The 24437-nt window shown below is 41.1% G+C and overlaps 1 protein-coding gene across 9 annotated transcripts in view; it reads left to right on the top strand.

The window, feature by feature from the left end:
• Nucleotides 1-24437, top strand: part of usp9 (ubiquitin specific peptidase 9) — a 66239-nt gene that overhangs the window by 2751 nt on the left and 39051 nt on the right. For 3 of the 9 annotated variants that reach the window (XM_077579790.1, XM_077579795.1, XM_077579800.1), the window contains exons 1-5: nt 3097-3574; nt 8583-8846; nt 16253-16398; nt 20793-20872; nt 24313-24425. In XM_077579790.1, coding sequence (XP_077435916.1) covers nt 8751-8846; nt 16253-16398; nt 20793-20872; nt 24313-24425 — 435 coding nt within the window. In that variant the 5' untranslated portion in view covers nt 3097-3574; nt 8583-8750. Of the gene's footprint in view, nt 1-2584; nt 2746-3096; nt 3675-8582; nt 8847-16252; nt 16399-20792; nt 20873-24310; nt 24426-24437 lie in introns of those variants that run through there. The other 6 variants (XM_077579796.1, XM_077579797.1, XM_077579791.1 and 3 more) reach the window with 5 other exon arrangements.

The raw sequence follows: 24437 nt of genomic DNA on the forward strand, positions 1-24437 counted from the left end.
ACATCATGTATAGAAAATCAACGATGTCATGTCACGCACAGGACATAGCACTTAACTCAGAGGTATGGCAAACAGAATATTGTCTCATCTCTTATGATACAGAATCGATCACTACCATCAAATATTCATATTGCTGCTATCTGATGAAAATCAAATATGTACAATTTGAATCTCCATTTAGTCTCCCTATATATGCTCCCAATAAAAACCTTTTATTTCCCGTTTCCAATAATAGCTTCTTCTTTTTTTAATCCCCAGTACAAATTCAAGTTCTATTCAATTTCAGTTACATAGTTACAATACAATATAATATTGTGATGTACTGCTGTCTTCCAATGTTTAAATTACCACAAAGTCCTGTGATGCAACACAATAACATCCCACCCCCCTACTTCGATTTCCTCTGGTACTGCTCACACACACACACAAATATATATATATATGTGTGTGTGTGTGTGTGTGTGTGAACCTCTTTCCAATTGTTTCAACCTGATTTTGTTCAATCTGAACCACTACATTTTATATGAAATAACAGGTATAGTCTTATCAATTCAATGCATTGTTCTTTTTTTGATCAATTGTGTGGTCAAAACTTAATTAAAACGAGTTTTTGGTCAATTCATGTAGGTGCAAAAGTAAGTTAACCTTGAGCTGCATTGCTTAAAACAAGCTGTCAAGTAGGACAAGGTAGGACAAATTGGTAGCTAAACTAACCACTGAAATGGATTAATGAAATGAGAGAGTTTTAGCAAAGAAATTGTGCATCAAAGACTGAAACAGAGACAAAACAACGTCACTTTAGTCTTACCCAGGTGAACCCATACAGGTTAGTCATGCTGAGAGGAAGAGAAATCTCAGGGGACCTCAGGAAGTGGGTAGTGACAGCACATCCGCCTCGGGAAAGCTATAGTCATCTAAAAAAAAAAATTTTTAGCTTCATCATTCCACTGTGAAGCAGATCATCTGCAACTAGAGAACACTGAATTTTACTACAATCCTGCCTAGAAGTGGACGACCTTCTAAAAATATCAGCAATAACCACAAGAAAAATTATAATTCAGGTAAAAAAACAACTTGAACATCACATCAAGGGATTTACAGGCCTCTTTTGCTGGATCTGGGACACGTGCATGTTTCAACAATCAGAAGAAAAATCAATCGACAAGGCTTTCATAGAAGGCTTGCTCTGTAGGTGCCTCTGCTCACAAAAAAAGATCAAAGCTGCCCATCTCAACTTTGCCAGTGAGTACCTGGACAACACTGAAGCTTGTTGGAAGTCCCTTCTGTGGACAGATGAGTCAAAATTTGAACTGTTTTGGTCACAACTAAAACAGTCATGTTTGGTAAAAAGTCAACACATACCATACCACGCATACCAGCAAAAGAACCTTCTCCCTGAGTGAATCATGGGGGTGAGAATGTTAAATTTTGGGCTGGCTTTTCATTCTCAGGACCTGGACAACGCCACATAATCCAAGGAATCATGAATTCTGAGGAATATTGTGAAATCCCGGATCATAGCCTGAGGCCGTTCTTTGTGAAGTTACAGCCTGGTAGAAGATGGATCATACAATAATCCAAAGCATTCCAGCAATACAACCAAGGAATGGCTGAAGAACAACAAGATGCATGTTCTGGATGTGCCCAGTCAAAATCCTGACTTAAATTCTTTCAAAAATACTGTGGTGGGACCTGAAGCGGGCAGTTTATGCTAGACGCCCATTCAACCTCTCTCATCTGGCAGGAAGAGAGGCAAAATTTCCCCCAAAGTAGATGTGAAAGACTGATAAATCACTAAAGAAAGCGTTGGGATGAAGTTCTTAATGCAAAAGGAGGTGCAATGTCCAATTAAGTGAGAGGTTCACATGCTTTTGCACCAATGAAATCTGAGTTTTTCTTAAATCAACAACTTTTGTTCAAGAATGAATGACAATATTATCATTATTTTTGTTCAAGTCAATTATTTTCTATGTCAGCATTGTATGGATATATATATATATATATATATATATATATATATATATATATATATATATATATATATATATATATATATACATACATACATACATACACACACACTGGTGTTTTTACTTTTCAGTAATATGGAAATTAAAAATTGAGCTCAAAAGTGGGATATATATATATATATATATATATATATATATATATATATAAAAGATGTCAATATTTTGACCGCCTTTAAACAAGACTGCATTATAGTATTTTTTCTTTTCTTCCCATTCGTTCGTGCGACGTTCCATTACCCTCGGACGACAAAAAGCCATGCCTGCTATACCACCTTAAAAACAATTATTTGGCTTTTTAATTAACTGTTTATGTGTAAATTATTTACCCACACGTGAATAAAACACCACAGTCCGTGTGCCTATATAAATGAGCATTTTACTATCAAACCGTTAACAAACAAACAAGCCTACGGGGTAATAGCACACAACAATCACGTCCATGTTATCGACCGAATACACGTAGAGGATACGCACATGAACATCACAGACTTAAAAGAATTCTGCCACGGCACCTTTATATAAATCGTTGTTGTAGTCGCTGAACCACACGAGGGTATGCGAACAAACGACATGCTCCTTACCAGTTAACCGGTATCAACACACGTGTAGTTAGAGAATTAGTAGTGTCATTAATGTAGTTTATTCGGGGATCTAAAGTTTTGCTTTGCAGCATTTTTTTTCTACGAATACAACGCTGGATTGCGGCGCCTAACAGGTAAATAAAAAATATTAATATCGCATTGACCACAGGGCAGACATTCAGAACTAAGTAGGTCTTGATTTATTATATGAAAAACTGTTAAAACATCCTGGCTAGTTTCACTTAGTCTAGAAGTTTCACTTGCACTTGACAGTTTCAGCAGCCATTTTATAAATTGAGTTCAAGGTTCCTCCGTCTTTTCGGATGCCTTTACGGGTGCACCTGTTAAATACACTAAATTGTCCTTTTTTTCGTGTGTAACTGGAATGCAACATATGCGTGTGATGGGCGGGGATGGTCTTTCGTGCTGAGCTCATCGTCCAGTTTTAGCCAAACCACGGTACTGGATCTTATCGGAGCCGGACTCCCTAAGCCATCAAGACTGTAGAGGAGTTAAATGCACTTTCAGTTCAGCTGATGTTGTGTTGACTGGGCTACGGCGCAATCTCTCCTTACAAACGAGGGCCGATGCTTTTGGATTTGCACTCGCTCGTCTGGCCTTTTTTTTTCTTTAACGGAGCGCCGCTCGCACCCGACTGCGCTTCCGCCATGTTGAGCTGATTCAAGTTGTGTGTGTGAGTGACTGCTGCTGGGACCGAAGTGACAAGCCCCAGAAATTGGTCGAGAGTCAGGGGGCTGTGACTGCGCCGGTGACGCAGGGAAAAACACCCAGAAGCAAGAGGGGGAGACGTCTGAATTAGAGATCTTTCTAGCAGTGGGTCGGTGTTTCCTGCGAAAAGCCGTCACCAATACCAGGCCACGCTTATATAATAAACGACGACGACGCCGCCTCTCAAGGCTGGATGTAACCGGTGAATAGAAGGGAAGTCGTATCAAATTCCTGGTGAGTTGTTAGCTAACTAGCTCCGTAGGCTAACGCTAGAGGGGATTGTTAGCCGCACGGCTAGTAAGTTACTAGCGTCAGCTGCTGTAGTGGACCACAGGTAACTATTACAATTGTGTCATTTGTGCTTTTGGTTTGCTGGCAAGTTACCCACTCACAACTACCGATTTTTGATTGTACAATCACGTGTCAAGGTGGTTAAAATGCAATTCACTGTCCTAACATCACGTTCGTTCCCACGAACTCACCCGGTTTTACTGGCTGGACGATGGCTACTGCTAGCTATCCGTCAATTGACGACACAGTCTACTAGCTGAATTATTTCTATTAAGTGTTATGGCTAGCAGCGTAAAAAATGTATGGTTTATCTTATCAGCATTCGCAACCTATATGCACAACATATGTTAAATAATGAATTATAAAGGATATATTTTCGTTTGTTATGACTGAAAGTATATCGATAGTCGAGTTAAAAACTTGGATGATAGAAGTCTGAACTCTGTTCAATTTCAGGAAATAGACGATTCCTGTGTTCAGTTATAGCGCTTTACATTATTCACGAACACCGATACCTTTTTATCAATTCACTAAACATTGGCCTTCTGCTTCCTCACAACAGTTGATTTAAATACAAGGTGGAAAAAATGCTTTCATGTTGAGTCATATGAGCTCGGTGCTTGTCAAAATAGGACGGGGTTAGCTAACTGCACCAACTCGGGACGTTAGCACCGTCGGCTAAACCATCGTTAGCATGTCTTAAGCTAACTGGTAATGGCGACTCGGGAGCACAACTTGGTCAACGGGGAACGCCTCACAATCCTACCCAGTCTTCGTTGTTACTAGTGCGGGGCGCTTACCAAACGTGCCCAATGTGTCATTCGTTTATCAATGCATATGCTATGGGAGCGGTTAACGTAATGTCAGGCCGGGCCGAGTGATGATGAGGCCTGCACGTCTCAACGCAATTCGCTCTTGACGACAAGGCCTCCATGGAGGCTCGGCAGTTTGGGTGGATCGCCTTATACGTTCGCTAACCTCTACCTTAAAAAGCTTACGTAAAATATGCCAGCCATTTGCCATAATTCATTAACGGGGCTTGCCCCCCCCCCCCCCCCACGCCATGGACGCTGTTCGTTATCGGTTCGTACTTAACGCTGTGTAAATGCACAAATGTTGTAAAGCCGGTTCAGTCCCAAAGGCCGGTCGATATGAAGTTTGTTCTAGAATGGGCTTTTAGTGGTGTGCTAATTGTCATGTCAGGTGAGTTAGCAACACCTAAGGATGGTTAGCATGTGAGGGCTTCAACCATATTTTACTTAGGTTCTTGCATGGCCTTTAGTATTTGGTGATCCAGGATATAACTTTGCAAAATGATGGGTAAACTACTGTATTAATGTCAACCCCCATCAAGAATGCAATTTTAGCTTCTCCTGAAATCATATCAGTACACAGACGCTTTAAATTAACAGTACTTTCATTTTTCAATAAGATGTAGACTTTGGTGTCATAGCTCCAAAAGTGTAAAGTAAAACATCAGTCATGACCTACTAGTTGATAATGCCTTTTATTGGAAAAGTTTAAGCATGTGATTCCACATATTAAAAATAGGCATGTTAGGCATATGTTTTCTTTCTAAGGCTGTCCTCACACTAGGTTTGGTTAACTCTGGCGCAGTCTTGGTCAGGTGTGAATGCTGTCCTCTCGACACCTGGCACATCGGGTAATCATGACTAGATATGCTGTATTCAGTATCTCCTCTTGTCTCTTATCAGTCTATGTGGGTTAATTAAAGCCGACATGATTTTAGGTATTTTTTAGTATTGAAGTATCTCTAAAATGTAAGTCTATATGTACGCAGTCACTATCATATACACTATCATGGCTGATCAAATTTCTGTCAAGGCAGGATTCATTTGATTGGGAGGGACCAATCACACCTCTTTCGCTGCACAAGTAAGAGTGAGATTTTAAATCTACCCTAGTTAAAAGAAGGAATAAGATGACTGAATCAGGCTTGAAAATCGCTTAAATGGAAGTTCTACTTGCAGAGAAATCAAGGGATTTAATTTATTTGGTTAATGGTGGGAGACATGGGTTTGGCTCTGATTGGATACCTCAGCTAGACAAATTCCTGGCAAATTATATTGCATGACATTCAACGACGTGGTGTTCTTTGACGGTGAGGTTTAAAAGGAATACAAGTCTAAAAATCATCATTGATTTCTTCTTTGTGACACGTTTGCTTCATTTTTGCTGTGGACAGATTTGTGTGGTTAGTCCCTTTGTGTGCTCATTATGGACAGAAATGTTCATGCTATAACAAAATATAAGAGATCTTGTAATGCAATTGTGTTGGTCAACATCAAAGTGGGACAATGCCACAAAATTGCTACACCATAGCTGTAACCGCTTTTGCTTTAAACAGAACCTAGTAGAGGTGGAATATCGTAAACCGAGGACCCCTTTAACATTTACAAAGTGTGCCTTGGATGGCTCTGATAAACTCCCTCCGCAGTTGGGAATCTTTATCTGGGCAGACCTCATCTCACTTGTGCTGTCTGTCAGTGCCATTTGTACAGAACCAACACAAGAAAAGTGTGAAAAATCAAATAATTATTTTTAATAAGAGTTCTAAATTGATTTGATGAACAATGTGGGAACTTAATTTTAAGACAAAACACAAGCTCCGCCAGTTTTAAACTTTCTATACTTTGAAGCATTATATTATCTGTACGGTTATTCATTTGTCCGTGGCATCATCTGGCATAGCTCACTTAACAATGCCACTGCTATGAATTCTTACCCCCATCACAGCACTGATTCTGGGCCTTAAGTGATTATCAATGAATCTTATTTAAAATGACAAAACAAAAAGCATTTACCGTTGATTATTTGGCAATTATTGATGAAAGTATGTAGGAAAGTAATGTTTCTGAAGACACGTTTGTCATGAATATAGTAAATATTAACAAGTAAATGTGTTTGTCAAGTAACCAAAAAAGAAAATTCAATTGTAGTACTTAAAAAATACAGTAAATGTACTGGTCGCACAGGTGCGAGTAGATGAAAAAAATTACTTCCATTGTCTCAAATTTTACAAGCAAAAAATGCTTGGCGACTTTCTCGCTAAATTTGGTGGTTTTCCAAAACCGCTTGCCGATTTTGTTTTTTGTAGGGCTGGACAATATATTGAAAAAATACCTATCTCGTAATTGGCCAATGCAATATGCATATCGCAAAGACATGCAATAAGCTTCGTATGGAATTATATTCTTTTATCTGAATTTGACCAATTAGATGCAAATTTAAATGTGCGTCACCATCCAATAGTTAAACATTATTTTCTAGTGTAAGTACAGTTAACTAAGAATACATTGAGCTTGCTTATTTTGCATAATGAAAAAAAAAATTCATTATAATATATATATTTTTTTATTTCTTGTCAAATTGCATATTTACTATATCGCTTATCGCATGTTTTCCCAATATGTAGGCCCCCCCCCCTTTTTTGGGGGGTCAAAAGCGACTAGCGACTTTTTTCTGGTGTGCTTTTAGGGCGTTTTTTTACTCACTTTTTGCCTCTACCACAAATAGGGGTGTCACAATACCAGAAATTTAGTAGTCAATGACGATTCTCGATGCCATTTCCATACCACTGTAAAAATAGAAAATAAACCAATAAATCCCATGTACTTCAACATACACTACTTTATTAGAAGTGAACAACAATTTATGCTGTGTTCCTAAACAGAACAATTGGCATGGAGCTTTAAAGCGTTAAAATAAAATACTGTGCATTTTAATAAACAATAAAATAAAATACTATGCGTGTACAGCAGGCTAGCTTTAAGTATTAAACACAAAAAAAAAATACTGTGCATGCAGCATACAGACACACACAGTTACACACACACAAACAAAATAACACATTTTTGATATATTATTTCAGGGTTGTTTAATGTTACTTTAGGTGATTCAGTAAATTAGCTGCCTGGCAACATTACCTAACTTTATTATGCGGGACAGACGAGGCTGAACATAACGTTAACGGTACTTCGCCAGGCAGTACTCCGTCATTTAGTGTGGGGGTCATGATACTAACGTTATTAGATATGGGCAACAATGATAACACGGGAATTCAAATTAACTCACCTTGAATTCTTTATACAAGTCTGGATGTCGATTTGTTTGATGTTTCGCTAAGTTGGATGTGTTTCCCCCTTTCGTCTGAAAACGGTTTCGGCATCTTTTGCATACAGGTATTTGAGGATCGATTATTAATCCCTGCTCATCAACCTCAAATCCAAAGTACTTCTATACGCGACCTTTGGCGTTTTTCTTCTCAACTAGTTGAGGGGCAGCTGTCGCTGCAGTTGAAGACGACGCAGATGTGCGGGCAACTGCCATGTTGCATGCATTGACGACTGTTCTCTTTCCTTATTGTCGCAGCGGCAGTGTAGTCATGTGACGTCATTAGACGTTGCGTGGGTTGCCAGACAACCGCTCCTTTACACCCCCAAAACAACACAAAAGACGCGGCCAGATCTGCGGCCTCGGTACCAACGGTACTTTAGGTATTGTCAGGTAGTACCGTCACACTTTTAGAATCTTGGCATCGACTTGGTACCGAAGTATCGGTTCTTGTGACAACCCTAACCACAATGCCATTCCTCTCTTCTATAGTTTCCATTACTATTACATACATGCAAATTGTCAATTATGCAAATTAGGCAATGATGTAATTTATCAACTAATGGTGACTTTTAGGACAGCCAATAGCTACTTTCCTTACTGTGGATTTGGCACCATTACATTAAGAGGCATTCTGGAGCCTTACAATGAAAACTCAAGTCCGAATTAAATCTGTTTTTGTTAGTGTTGTTTTTTAAAAATATGATTGGCGCAATGAAAGTCTATTTTGCATATTTATTACAAGTGACTTCCCCGTGCCTGCTGATTAATCCCAACCTTTAACCCTTCTCTCTCTCTCTCTCCTTCATCACTTCAGGTTATGCAATGGTCTCAGCGGCACATCCAGATCTCAAGGTGCTTGTGTCCCTCTCTCGCGTGTTCGGCCTCTCTTCCCTCCGCTCCACGGCTGAGGCGGCTCTGATTTCCCTCCTGGTCAGTGCTGCGTAAAGAGGCCAAGATTGCCAAGATCTGCCCCGTGGCGAGCATGACGGCCACCACGCGTGGTTCTCCGGTGGGGGGCAATGACAGCCAGGGCCAGGCGCCTGATGCTCAGAGCCAACCTCCGTTGCCACAGAACCAGGTCAGTATTTTCAGCAAATATATGAAATAGTAAATTCATTAGTTCCAGGCTCAACCTTTTGTCATCATAAAACCTTTAACTGTATAGGCAATGTCTTTAGGAAGTTGATGCATTTTTAGAGTAAACCACTGCACAGTGAACCCTTCACAGGTATACATTCCAGACTTGACTGCGATAAGTAGAAAGTGTGATAGAGACCGTAAACATTTTTCCTAATAGTGATACTCCACACACATTTTACACTTAAAGCACTTTCATACACTTAAAGAGAATAACGTAATTTTGAAGAAACAGACTGGCTCCCCTAGTTCGCCAAATAAGAGGTGAAGTGTTCAAGGTGTTACTATAAAACTGACTCATGAAACGAGAATTAAAAATTGCAATTAGAAAAGTTGATTAATATACATAATTCCATTCAAAAAGTTGACCCACCAGTGTGCTCAAGGCTCAGAATTTTTTTATTTTTTGCAGTAATTCCGGAGCAGTTTTGCGTATCTATGACTTCATTGGAGGAGACAATTAAAAATTTTGGGGAGCAATTTCTTTTTTGTTTTGCAGCCGGTTAATTCCAGGGATGTAAAGTAAAGGTTGTATTTAACATAGAAAAAAGACAATATAGCAAATTAACATTTTTTTCTCTTTTATATAATCAACAGTTTTTATTTCTTAATTCACGCTGTGTAAAGCAAAGTGGTGCAACGGATCTGTGATCGGTTTAGATCAGGCCCTATGCTTCGGATCACGCACGATCTGCGGATTAGTTGGTGGGGGTTCACTCCACATTCACTATAGCACCAAAGGAAGTTGAAAACCCTTGTGGATGACGTAAGTTGCATGTATGGGAGCATTTTGGCAACGTGGAGTGAAATTAGTCTTCAAATTAATGATACAGTATTTTTTTGTCATTCAGACATGTCAAGGAAGCTGGAAACATACACAAAGTAGCACGTTGCCTACGCTCAGTCTAACTTCAATAAAGTGTGTCAAATAATACATTGACAGCAATGTTATATTAGACTTAGTAGACTTTTACTTTGAAGTTGGCCCACGTCGTGGCGTAACAGCGAGCTTGACTTGCCTTTTGACGTTTTGGATTTCCTTATCGTAGTTTTTATTGACATTACATAGTTGCGACCAACATCCACCCACCGCTATCCCGAACTCCTATTCAATCGCTTATTTATTAGGATGCTAAGAAACCACTAGTTAATTACGCTGTCATTGTATGATATGGCACAAATGTCCGACATTAGTGCCTAGCAGCTAGCTGTTAGCATTAGCGAGGAGTGCCTGGCTGGTAGGCTTAACAATAAATGAGTTTGACAGCTGGTACCTTTCTTTTTCAGTATTATCGACCAAGGCTACTTTGTAATTCACCCACCATGTTTAAAGGAAGGGAATGTGCCTTAAATTGCACTCAAAATTTCAAACATAGCCGTTTAGATTTTAGGAATACAACTTTAAGCCATTAACTCTTTCACTGCCATTGACGTTTGTAGACGTCAAGTAAAAACCTACGGAGCACTGCCAATGACGTCTAAAGACGTCATCCAATTTATTATTATTATTTTTTTAAACGGGTGCGGGCAAGGCTTCCGGAGCTGTGGTGAAGGTTTCCAGCCGGTCTGTTGTGCCTAATGACTATTTTTGGCCCCTAGAGGGCAGCGATGACTCTCTTTTGACAAGATCGGGTGGGCGTCAGTAGAGGCGGAGCTAGAGCGTCGAGCAGGAGATGAGAATGGAAGACAAAGGAAAAATGGTGGCCGGTCGCGAGGAGCTCACGCCCAAGCCGTTTTTTTCAAAGACCAAAAGCATCGCTGAAAGAGCACATTGTTGACGACGATGATCATCATCGATGATGAAGATGAGGGTGGTGACTCCGTGGTTGGGAAGCATTGACGCGGCAGTAGAAGACGTTAGATGGAGCTAGATGGAGGAGGGAACGGGCAATGGCGAGCGTTTGCAAGCAGCTCTACACTTACAAGACGAAAGGCATCGACCAACGCTAAAATAGTACATTGATGACGACGATGATCATCATCGATGATGATGAAGGTGAATCCGAGCTTGACGGCGAAATTGGAACCGCTGACGCGGCGGCTATGACGGTGTCGTAACGCGGAGCACAGCCGAGCACGCACAGGCGGACGTTCGATCGGACGACGGAGAGTGCCCCGAGTCCAATGCATATTCATCGGAGGAAGTGTGTACAGTCTGCTACTTGCTTTTTATTCCCCGGAAAAAAAGGCCATCAAGAAAGTGTAACGTTTGCACGCAAAACGGACCAATGCGAAAGTGAAAGTAAACTGTTGTGCGAGTCCTGGCGTCTCCTTGCACGCAGGAGAGCGTTACAAAAGGAAAAACTGTATTTGAAACATCCACATAATTGTAAGTAGTACCACAGTTGCACACATTTGTAAATAGTTTGCGAAATTGTTTTGTCAAATTGTTACACTGTTGAATGGAAATAAACGTATTTTGCAATCAAAAAACACTTTTTCATTGTTGGTGAAAGCGTTTTACAGAAGTAAAGCACTATTTAGGTGTTTGTGGCATCATTCATGGACAAAAAGAAGTGTACAATTCACTAGAGTGCATGAAATAACATCGTTTCACAAAAAGCTCTTTTTCTCCGTTTTTTGTTTCAAAAGAGAGAATTTCGGTGAAAGTAACCATTTTCTATTGTTGATTACTGAAGAACGGAATAAGGTAGAAACAATGATGAAAGCTGAGAGTCCAATCTTTCATTTGGTAGTATGTGTGTTTCCATAGTCCAAACACAACATTTTCTGTGGACCTTGAAAGATCACTCAAAATGCTTAAATCGGCTGGCAGTGGGGACAACCCGTTTCTGAAAACGTCTGGCAGTGAAAGAGTTAACATCTTACTATTTTTGGACAATGTATAAAATAAGAATGTATATGCCCCATATTACACTTAAACTTGTATTCCTAAATTATAAACGTTATTCCGATACCATTTTTTGGCCCCTGATACAGATTCCGATATTCAGCTTTGTAGTATCGGCCGATGCCGATACCATACTGATACCTATGTTTTTTGGGGGGTTTTCTCAGCATGAAAAAGCTGTCCTTTCATTGGTTCAGAGCATTCAAGGGCCAATGGGATATCTTAGCTCGGCATGCAGTGAACATGTGTCACACATCAGTGAATGTCGTGCATGAGCAAGACACAAGATGCTGCATCCAAAGTCCTATATTAGCGTCAGAAGTAATGGTATCGGCATGTTACGTGTTAGTACTTACAGATACCAGTATCGGTATCGGAACAACACTAGGTGTAACCCATACATAAAGCGCACCGCGTTATTAGATGCATGCTTGCTAAAACAAACGGGTTGCGGGAGCAACACAATAGGAGCAAAACAGTGAGTTTGTTTGTACTTTATTCAACAATTTAACAATGTAATCGCATTATTTTTTTGATCAGTCTTTATACACAAAATCACCAACGTCCTCATCTTCTGTATCCAAATTGAACAACTGAGTGATTTCCCCATCAAACATGCCAGGCTCCCCTTCGTTATTATCGGAGTCTTGTTGCCGTGCGGCTGTTTAGCAATGATGCTGCTGTTTTTTTTTCGGGGTTTAATTACTTTGACACAACACCGTCAATATTTTGTTATCCGTTCCTGCTCCGTCTTGCAGCCGGGGTACGGATCGTCTCTGCACCCGCCGCACGTCGCCAAAAAGGTGGAGTCCAAACAGGGTAGATGAAATGAACTGCAGGAGACAAGATGTCACACTGCAGTCTGATGTTTTATTTTACCTCTCTTTTTATTCACTTTCTCGTTTAATCTCCACATTCGAGTACATACAGCCTCAACTCTCTTCCGCCTTCTTCCTCCCTGCATGCGCGCTCCAAAGTCGCACGTCATACGCAGCCATTCACAGAAAAATTTACCCCGTAGCCTGGCTGGAAGGATAACGTCTTCAGAACTTGGCGCACACAAATGGCCGCAAATTATTATTATTTTTTGCTGGCTCGAAAGACTGGCAACGCACCACTGCTGAATGAATACAACGGAAACGCTGAGGCTGCTATTGTCCTATTTTGGCGCCTAATAAAACTCTGGGGGGAAAACACTAGTCTTCACTACTTGGTTGGTAGTCCCTTTGCCCTTATCACTGCTTTCATGCGTGTTACTATCTGTTGCTATCAGCCCTGATTTCCTATTTCCTATCCTCAGCAAACGACTTTTAAAAGGGGAAAAAGTACTCTGACTCAAACATCTTCATTGAACAGGGTGTCTCAGTTCTACTACCAACAAGCTGATCTTGTACACCTTTGCTAACCAATAATTAGTTTAGGCCTGATATTTAGCTTGTTAGTTAGTTCTGATGTATTGTTGCTATTTTGCCACACAATGTTATTAGATGAATTACAATTGTGTAATAACTATTGATAGATTGCATGCTTGTGGATGTTCTCATTCATGCGGGTGATTTCTTTCTCAGGACATTGAATCGATCACAACTGGACTGTTCTGTTTGCTTTAGGCCAGGTACACACAAAGACAATTAGGCTGTTTTTGTCACGATTTTGCCCTTCCTGACCAAGGACATCACATGCCTGAAACTCTTGGGTCTTATAAGATTGTCTTCTCTTTTTTTTTGGGGGGGGCTCAGTGTTATTCATTCGGCCACCTTTCTGAGTCAACAGCTCATCATCATCGCTCTCCGTCTTATCCTAATGGCTGACGTATATTAAGAGTGGATTTTGTCGATAATGGGGACCAAAACATGTTAGGATTGACAATCTTTAATAATGACTGTGTTCAATATTTACTGGCAAAAATCTTTGAGTGGAGGAAGCCAACGTCCCCCAAAACATTTTAATCCGCAGACTGACGTGACAGAATATAGCCAATCAAAGAAGCTGTTTGACAAACAACGAAGCGGCGTTAAATCAAACCATGTGTAATTAAAGCAAAATGTCTTAACCGATGATCATCTATCCATTTTCGGAACCGCTTATTCTTCACTCGGGTTACGGGTGTGCTGGAGGCAATCCCAGGCATCTTCGGGTGGTAGGTGGGCCTACTCAATGATGTATTTTGGTATAAATGTGTTTCTTTGCCGACATTGCCACCTTACAACACTACCGCCTCCAGCCATCTTGGGAAAGACTCAGTAACCACCAGAAGAGCCTGGTGGTCTTCATGTTTTGTGAGATCACATGTGACCATGTGAGAGCTCTTCCACACAGGGCTGGATTTTTGATCGTTGGTGGAAGATAGTCTTTATTTGTGTGGTGGGTTGCATTGATTATCAGAGTAGCCCACGCACAATACAAACAAACTGTTAAATGCCGGATTGAAAAAAATATACATTTGTGTCTACCAAAGATTAAAAAATCTTTGAAAAATTGTTGTGTACCTGCCAGGCCTTGAAAGTTGTTTCACCTCTATCCAAGAAGACTTCACGCTAGTCTACCCTAACTAAGCCTTGTTTGAATGAGCTGATGACGCCTTGTGGGATGGGAGGCGGAACGTCTTCTCAGACAAGCAGAGCAGTCCAGTTGCGATGTTGATAGTTAACGTTATCAATGATTAAGGGAAATTTCAAGTGTCCTACCCCAAGTCCAGACACTGCAGTGTAGGGTTTGACAGATACACCTTGCACCCTACCACACACACAGATGTCCAAAGAAGATGAAAAGAGAGGGGTGTGGGGAAACGGAAAGAGGGGGAAAGTGAAGACGAGGCATCAATGAACAGAGCCTCCTGAGTGATGGATGAGGGGTGTGTGTGTGTGTGTGTGTGCGTGCGTGCGTGCGTGCGTGCGTGCGTGCGTGCGTGCTCGCACACAGCGAGTGTGTTGATGAGCCGTGGTGATACGTGAGAGGCAAGCTGTATATGTAGGTCAACCAAGCAGGAGGAGCCTTCACCGCACACCCCCACATTTAACATTTCTCACGTCTGCATTTATCCGTCCGTCCTGACAGTCAGTGGCGTGATGGACACCTGCGCTCACACCTGCTAATAGCAAAATTGACCATGTAAAAATCAAAGCTATGCCTTGACTGTAAAATGGGTTGTGTAGACTTTAATACATCTATTGCCTATACATTGGCTATGTAGTAGGGCTGCACAATATATCGGAAAAAATATTGATATTGGCCCATGCAATATGCGTATCGCAAAGCCAATGCAATAAGTTTCATATGCCTACCTAAAGAAATTACATTTTATTATCTAATGAATTAATAAAAAAAATAAATCATGCTTTTATCTGAATTTGACCTGCAAACTTAAATGTGCATTGTCATCCAATACAGTTGATTATCATCTTGGGTAATTACAATGAATAAAAGAATAAGAAGAAATGAGCTTGCGTATTTTGCCACATAAAAAATATATAATTCTTTCAATCTTGGGTAATTACAATGACTTCAGAATAAGAAGAATTGAGCTCGATTATTTTGCTGCATGAATAAAAAAAAAATAAATTCATTAGATAATAAAATGTCATTTCTTTAGGTAGTATTAAATGTTAAATTTTGCAAGAATATCGATATTGCCGTATTACGACAAATATATCGCATGTTGCATGTTTTTCCATATCGTGCCCTCCTATGGAGTCTACACATCACTGTACAAATGCCAGTTTTTTTGTGTTTAAAAACAAAACAAAACAAAAAAAGACCACAACTACTGATTGATCTTATATAAATGTTCAGAAAGGACAAAAAGCCAGGAATTTTATTATATGTTGTAGAGCTTGGACGGTCACCCGAAATCTCCATTGACCATTCATTTTTACGTCAACGAATTATGGTGTAATTGATTCTCATCTTGCACATTTCCGAAAAAATGTGTCATCGTCCAACAGATGAAAAATCCAATTTAATGAAAATTACAAATATAAATATTTGTAGCTCTGTATCTACATCATATGGTGTGGGTGCCCAAGGAGCTTTACAAATCCTCCACTTGCTTATTTACACACTTGAGGGGGTAATCTTTTGTGGCCATTTTACATATTAGGAACTAGACATTAGAAGTTAGGAGAATAATAATAAATAAATAAAAAACGCCATTATTTTCATGCAATTTCAAGATAATGGTTCTTTAAAATTCTAATATCTGTCATTGTTTTTGGGTGAGACTTTTATGTATCAAAAGTACTAGTGGTATCAATACTTGATGTACTCGGTGACTACTTGAGTTGAGTACGCAATGTCTGTCCCAAAAATTGGTATTGAACATCCCTAGAAATAATGTCCTGTTTTTAAATAAATGAGTGGAAATTTAAACGATTTAAAAATGTTTCTTATCCAATTAGTCAACAAAATAACAGATTACTCGATAAAAAAAAAAGAGGAAAGAAGTTAATTGCAGAACCACCGTATTTATTTGTGATGATCTGTTTATGTATTTTCAGACTTCATCACCTAACTCATCTAATGAGAACTCTCCAGTGAGCCCACCGGGTGAGCACGGGCAAGGGGATGGGCCGCCCCAGCTGGAGGAAGAGGAGCCCGCCTTCCCCCACACTGACCTAGCCAAGCTAGATGACATGATCAACAGGTACACAAGAACATTCTGCTAAGAGGCAGTGTTGCTGTCTGCGTTGAACAGGAATTAGCCATCTCCCGTTTTTCGTTTAGGAATTGGAAACTAAAAAATGTAAAACAAGCCTTTATGTGACATTATTTATGTGTTGATTCAACACAAGTCGGGAAAAATACAGGACCGGGTTTTATTTCCCTCAAGCTTGCTTTACCTTGAAACAGGAAGATGTTCTGCTGCTGCTGCTGCTGTTACTTTTATGCCACTGCAGTAGCAGCCGAAGATGTGACGCGTAGAACGTTTTCCGGTCAAGACAGCGCAGGCTCTGAACGGAACCAATCAACTGCTCATGCTTGAAATATTTCCATCTGTACTGCCATATGCAATGGCTGGAATGGAGCTCAGCGTGCTCAGAGTGTATTTCTGAACACGCTAATAGATGAGGAGGCAGTGCTCAAACTTGCAAGGGAAGCGTGCAGGTGTTGGAGTACTGACAAAGAAGGCGACTATTAACCATGTTTCATAACTGAGAATTAAATTTTTACCAGCGCACTGAAAAGTTGTCTGCATTTGTGAGCATATTGGTCGCAGTCTGTAGCCCTGTACTGACTGGCGCTTTATACCTCATATTAGGGTTGGCTGTATTCAAATTTTAAGGTCTAGTCATTTCATCGGTGTGCACTGTAATACCGTCACTAATTTTAGACTTATATTTTATCTTGCTCTGACCACCGCCAATCTGTCAAGTGGTCGCAGATCTTTTCAGTATGTTTGGTTTCATTTGTAATAATCTCTTGTGTTGACGGAGCGCCTTGTCTGTCACCCCCTGAGAGGCGCTAGTTGTCTTTGGCTGAAGTGTGCAGCTGACGTCAGCGCACATAATGCACTCTTTTTATGCCGCGGAGCCAATCTCTGTTCAAATCGTTTCCCTGCGGACCCACACAAACATCTAGCGGTCCTACACATCCACAAACGGTTTCTTGGCTTCCTGGACTCTTTTGTTCCCCCTGTTGTGGTGTCGAGGGCACACGAGAGGCATACATTTACGCGACACACACACAGACTAAACGCTCACCTGCGTGCTGCCGTCTCAGGTTGACGTGTGTCCATGAACGAAACAGAGGCACGTCCTGATTTTTGGTATAAATAGCGCTCTGTGGCACGCTTCTGGAGGTTATGAGGTATGGACTGAACTATAATAGTAGTTTGTAAATGTTTTTGGACTTTGCGGAAAACTCATCTATTTGCAACAGTCAACGAGGGATTATTCTTCCTCAGATGAGTCCGGCAATGCGAAGTGTATTCTATCTCACTCAATTACCATCTTCATGTAGATTTTGCATACAGGCCCCATCGACATTTGCTGCCAAAATGCAGCAGTTGCATATTTGAGCTGCGCAACTGGCCATCTTGTCTCGTTCCTTCGTATGGGCGGTCATGTGACTATCACATGACTAATAGAAGCCTATTATTCATTTTAAATTGTTATAGTTAAACTAATTGTTCATTGTTATTGATGCAAAGCTCTACCTCCTTATGGCAGCAGACACCGGTTCCCCATTCCTACTCGTCCTCTTGGACTTCACAGCAGCTTTTGTCACAGTTGACCATCACATCCTTCTCCACCGCCTACAACATACCATTGGACTCTCAGAAAATGTGCACAACTGGTTCACCTCCTACCTGACAGATCCGAATACGTCAGTTTGGGCCAGGCAAAATCACACACTCACACTGTCACCTGTGGTGTCCCTCAGGGTTTGGTATTGGGTTTCACCCTCTTCACCCTCTAACTGCTCCCCCTGGGAAACCTCATCAGCAAATATGGGGTTTCCTACCACTCCTATGCTGATGATACACAACTCTACATCAGGACAACTTTCACCTCTTCCATCCCCCTGCCAACATCCAAACTGTCTGCCTGCCTGGAGGAGATTAGAGGTGTGGATGAAGCATAACTTTATTCAGTTAAACCGCTCCAAATCAGAAGCCATTCAAATTGGCACTTCACACCAGCTCCGCTCTTCTGCCATCACCAGCATCATCTTTTCCGGTCAAAGCATCCCTCTCTCCACATCTGTCACCAACCTAGGCGTAAAATGGACCCTCAGCTCACATTTGACATGCACATCAAAGACCTCTGTAAAACCTCATTTTACAAACATTGCAAAACTCCGTCGTACACTGTCCCAGGCATATTCAGAGAAGCTCGTCCACGACTTTATCTCCTCCAGGCTAGACTATTGCAATGCACTCCCCAGCGGGATTCCTGGCAAGAACATCCAGAAACCGCAATACATCCCGAACTGTGATGCCAGGATCCTGATGGGGGTGCGCAAATTTGACCACATCACCCCTATTCTGAAATCACTGTATTGTCTCCCGGTGTCCCTCAGAATGGAATACAAGGTTTCCCTCCTCACCCATCAGTGCATTCACGGTCATGCCCCACAATACCGCAAAGAACTCCTTATACCAAAGACCTCGTTCTACATCCTCAACCTCCTTCAAGCCCCCAAAACCAAGCTTCGCACTATGGGCGATCGGGGCTTCTTCTCGGTGGCTCCGAGGCTGCAGAATGCTCTGCCTTGCCCGCCTGAGGGCTCCACAGCCTATTAACATTTTTAAACGGGCTCTTAAAACTTTTCTTTATGCAAAAGCTTTTTGATAGACTTTTCTTTTTTCTTTTTTTAAAACTTTTTTATTCTGTAGCACTTTAACTCTTTGACTGCCAAAAACATTAAATAACGTTTAGTAAAATCCTACGGAGGAGCGCCAAAGACGTTAAGACGTTCACCAAGTTTTTTTTTTTTTGTTTGTTTTTTTAAACGGGTGGAGGAAAGCCTTGGCCAGCTGTGCTGAAAGTATCAAGCAGATCTAGTTAGTATAATGCCTATTTTTGGCCCCTAGATGGCAGCGATGACTCTCTTTGGACAAGATTGGGTAGGCGTCAGTAGAAGACGTGAGGCGGAGCTAGAGTGTTGAGGGGACAATGGCTGAGGAAGCCATAATGGCGACCGGTTGCAAGCAGCTCACCCTTGAGCATTTTTTTCAAAGACGAAAAGCATCGACCAATGCTAAAGAGCACATTGATGACGACTATGATGATGGTGACTCCGAGGTTGACGCCGAAGTTGGAAGCGTTGACGCGGCGGCTATGATCACGTCATACAGCCTCACCGGCTAGCGATGCTAACGCCGGAAAACGCGGAGCACAACCGAGCACTTCTGCTCAGGCGGACGTTCAATCGGACGACGAGTCCAATGCATATTCATCGGAGGAGTGGGTACAGTCTGATCACGGAGAAGTCACTGGTTCTGGACTACGATGCCACCATGAATGGAGTGGATACGATGGATCAGAACATCTCTTACCACCCGGTATAGGAACAGAAGGACATGAGGAAGCCAGACGTAACACCACCGTAATGTCACCGTATCATGATCCTGAGAGTAGACTTGATGGCAACATGGCCAAACACGCACTGCAGTATATACTTGCTATTCCCCAGAAAAAAAGGCCGGCAAGAAAGTGTATCGTCTCCACGCGAAGGAGCCATCGCAGTGAAACTAATCTGTTGTGCAAATCCTGCTGCGTCCCCTTGCATGCAGGGGAGTGTTACAAAAAGAAAAACTGTATTTGAAACATCCACACAATTGTAAATAGTACCACGGTTGCACACATTTGTAAATAGTTTGCCAAATTGTTTTGTCAAATTGTTACACTGTTGAATGTAAATAAATGTATTTTGCGATCAAAAAACACTTTTTCATTGTTTGTGGTAGTGTTTTACAGAATTAAAGCACTATTTAGGTGTTTGTGGCATCATTCATGGACAAAAAGAAGTGTACAATTCACTAGAGTGCATGAAATAACATTGTTTCACAAAAAGCTTGTTTTCTCCCTTTTTTGTTTCAAAACAGAGCATTTGGTTGAAACTAACCATTTTCTATTGTTGATTACTGAAAAACGGAATAAGGTAGAAACAAACTTTTTTTCTGGTGAAAGATGAGAGTCCAATCTTTCATTTGGTAGTATGTGTGTTTCCATAGTCCAAACACAAAATTTTCTGTGGACCTTGAAAGATCAGTCAAAATGCTTAAATCGGCTGGCACTGGCGGCATCCCTTTTCTGAAAACGTCTGGCAGTCAAAGAGTTAAAAGATTGTTTGAATTATATAGTGCATTACAAATAACATTTATTATTATTATTATTGTTGCTAATTTGAAAACACAAATTTATATGCGCGATCAAAAAAAATTATGTTTAATATAGGCTTTACATGATCAGGATTTTTGGGGCCAGTCATGATTGCCGATCAGCGACAGAGAATTAGTTTGATCCATCCATTACATCGTATTCTCAGCATCTGCTTGGATTTCTTGATGATTGTCACTCTGCTTCCTCCCAGGCCTCGTTGGGTGGTTCCAGTTTTGCCAAAAGGAGAGTTAGAAGTCCTTTTGGAGGCTGCTATCGACCTCAGTAAAAAAGGTAGGAATGTGCACCACACTCGTAATTTTAAATGCACTGACACAATTACTACGCATTTTAAATTGTATAAAATAAAATTTTGCAGCCAGTGTGAAAAAGTAGATTACTGTGAAAGCATTGGGCTTCTTATTTAATCCTTAATTTTTGCAGTTACCCCGGTTACGCTCATCAAACAAATGTAAATATAAGGTTGTAACTCAAGTTAACATTAAATGCAATTTTTAAATAGTAATTCTGTGTATAAAGGGGGGGAAACTATTGAATGCTACCTTACCCTGTGTGAAAAGTTACTTATTTAATTAGTTATTACCGTTTTTGCCCATCCTTTTCCTTTTTTGTTGAGTCATGAAGCAGCTCTTTAGATGTCGTCTTGGATTCTTTTTTGACTTTGTGGATGTGTTGGTGCTGTGCTCTTGGGATCATTTTTCAGGGTGGCATAAGTCTGCATCTCCCTGTGTTGCAAAATGTTGCAAAGGCACTTGCATTTTATACTCTCAAACCATTTTTCTTGTCGCCAAAATATTCAAAATTGACCCTGCATTTTCATGCATAGTAATATGCTAACGCTAAACTAGCAGTCCTCCACAGGTTTGTTCTTTGAAGGAGGCATTTTCTGTAGCCTCAGATGAAAAGTTGCAGGTCAAATCGACACCTCTGAACTCACCGGACCACCTAGCAGCTAGCCGCCGGACTTTCAGGCTTAGCCACTTAACTTAGCAAGTTTGGCGTTAGCTTTGACACCCCGGGCCTGCGCCAGGAACTCCAGCATAGACTTTGACTTTGGTGTGTCTATTACTTAGAAGTAAGTATTTTCTGTTAAGGCCTAGATACACCAATCCGACGTCGGGAGTCGGACAGCGTTGGGCCGACGGCATGCGCTGTCTTATCAGTGTATGAATTACTGTCGCAAAGTCAGATCGAGTTGGAATATGTCGGGGGGGGGCTCATTTTCAGCAAATTCGACATGTTGAAATGGCATCGGGGCATTTAATCACTGTGATTGGCTTTTAGCTAGCGAGCGCACGGGGGAGCCAGCGCACGGGGCAAGAAGAGGAAGTGATGAATGCGGATAAACGGTACTGATGGAAAGCCTGGACCGTTTTTTTTTTCTCCCCTGCTCATTTTGCACATCGTCACCCTGCTGTACCCTGCGCATTTGAACGTACAATGTATGTCTGGACAGAAGATCGGGAAGATGACTTCATCTTGTTGGTTCAAGAGAGACCGGCATTGTATGATATTACCGTTAAAGGGTATGCCGACAAAGGTATGAAAACCAAACTATGGCATGACATAAGGACGCGACTGGATATAGCAATCACAAGAGCAAGGGTTGACAATGACAGCATTATACGATACTGTGCAAAAAGCCGAAGGGTTTCATTTACGTGGGAGGACATCGTTAAAGGAAAAAGTAGTAGTAAATGTAGTTTACGTTTTTATATCCTGCCCCCGTAAGGCGTTTTCTGGTTGCCTTTAGGAATAATGACTACCGCAGCTGATGGTATGGAGGGGAATTCTCACGCATGCCCTGAAAGTACGTAATAGTTGGGGTTGATGCGGTGTGTGTTTATGTAATTTTTCTACGCGGCGTGCCGATGTCTGGGCCGACGTCGGATTGGTGTATCTGGGCCTTTAAACAGCTTCCCGTCTCACGTAATCAAGCAATGAGCTGTCAATCAGTTCAACAGCTGTAAACGAGTCCAATTTACTCACCAGATATGACAACGTCCTCACTCCCCATTCTCCAAGCTTGCTTTTGTTTTGGTTCCAGTATTGGAAACTGGTTCTGTTGCATACCTCTGTCCCACAGCCTGCAATTATTATATTGTCCTATATTGCGCCCCGAAATTGCTAATTTTGCCACACTGTGTTTGTCACTGCTGATGTTGCATGTAATTAAGTCAGTGCATTCTCGTTGCTGATTCGTTGTTGGTGACTCCACGGAAAGGTCACATTTATAAACCCTGCCAAAATGGACAAAGGAGCGTAATTTTTGCTTCTAACGCTTCATTTGCGCTACCCGTCATGCAACCGCGCCTGACCAGTGCAAACTGCATGACATATAAAGAAGCACCGCCAGAAACGCTCAACTCACATTTGGTCTGACTGCAGCATAAAGCTTTAGCAATGGCTTTGTAACCCTTTCCAGAGTGACAGTTGTGAATGACTTTTTTTTTTTTCATCTGTTTTTGAATTTCTTGTGAGCGTGGCATTTTGTTGCAGCTTTTTGGCCGACTTCATTTTGTCTGAGAAGTTTGATCAAAATTAATTAATTTTTTGTTGTTGTTGTTTGACTAGTATTCAGGCTTGGGTGTGTTCTGTGGTCAGTGAGAATGACCCCCCCCCCCACCCCCCAAAAGTGATTTGCCACAGTATAGTCATGAAGGCAATTCTAAATGGAAGAGTTGGCCAAAATACATCCACAGAGATGCGAAAGACTAATTTGCTGAAAAAAATGGGGATTGATAATTTACTTGAAAGTTTGTTCACATCAGAAATTCTAGTTAAACTCCTTCTAAAATGTACTTAGAATTTCTGAGTGCATCAACCTTTACTATAAGCCTGTTCAAGTAAATATCACTCCCCATTTTTTCATTGTTGCCAGTTTAGAAGATGCTGGATTTCAGTTGTTGTGGCTGAGGGTGGCCCGACCATTTATTATGTTTAGTGGGAAATTACTTTTTCACGCAAGGCCAGGTAGCTTTGAGTATTTACTATTTTTCCATAATAAGGCAAATGAACATTGAAAAGCTGCATTTTATGTTTATTTGGGTTATCGTATGTTTTACATTGGTTTGATCACCTTAAAGTTGTATTGTGGAGTTTAAAATGTTAATATTAAAGATTTTTTTCTACATCATGCATGCACCAGTGCCCAGATTAGTACAAAGAGCCCTAACTTTTTGACTGTGACTGCGCCTATCGGCTTGTATGTTTCCTTCAGTGTGGAGTGTTGGGGGCGAACACTCCAGTTTCTTGGGGTGAAGTCGTGGCGGGTGAAGTGCTCGTCCCCACGGACATGTATGTTGTATCTGCTGGTGTACGACACAATTAAGATGGAAATTGAAAAAATAAAATAAAAAATTTAAGAGGCCGGCTTCGAGCACAGTCCAAACTCCAGTTCAGACTTCAAGAAAACTGAAAAAAAAGTTTGAGCGCACGTACGCACACGCGCACCATGCACAAGCTTGACACAGAGGCTGCAGTTATGTTTTAGGCCAGAGGTGGAATTTGGGGGTAAAAACAAAAAAGTGACAAACTCCGCAATGCTGCTTTAAACATTTAACTTGGCTAAGCTATGCAAAAAAGTAAGAATTTGAGAAGAGGGCAAGTACATTGTCATGGCACTGTGTCTCACTGTGATCATTCCCATGTGAAATGGGGAACAACCCTTGCAATTTCTAACTGTTGTATGCCTGTTTTTTTTCCCCTTGTAGGACTGGATGTGAAGTGTGAGGCATGTCAGAGATTTTTCCGAGATGGTCTGACTATCTCGTTTACAAAGATCCTGACTGATGAGGCAGTCAGTGGCTGGAAATTTGAGATTCATGTGAGTACCTTC

Source organism: Vanacampus margaritifer, chromosome 11 (assembly GCF_051991255.1).
Source record: "Vanacampus margaritifer isolate UIUO_Vmar chromosome 11, RoL_Vmar_1.0, whole genome shotgun sequence".
In the NCBI taxonomy this organism is placed as follows: domain Eukaryota; kingdom Metazoa; phylum Chordata; class Actinopteri; order Syngnathiformes; family Syngnathidae; genus Vanacampus; species Vanacampus margaritifer.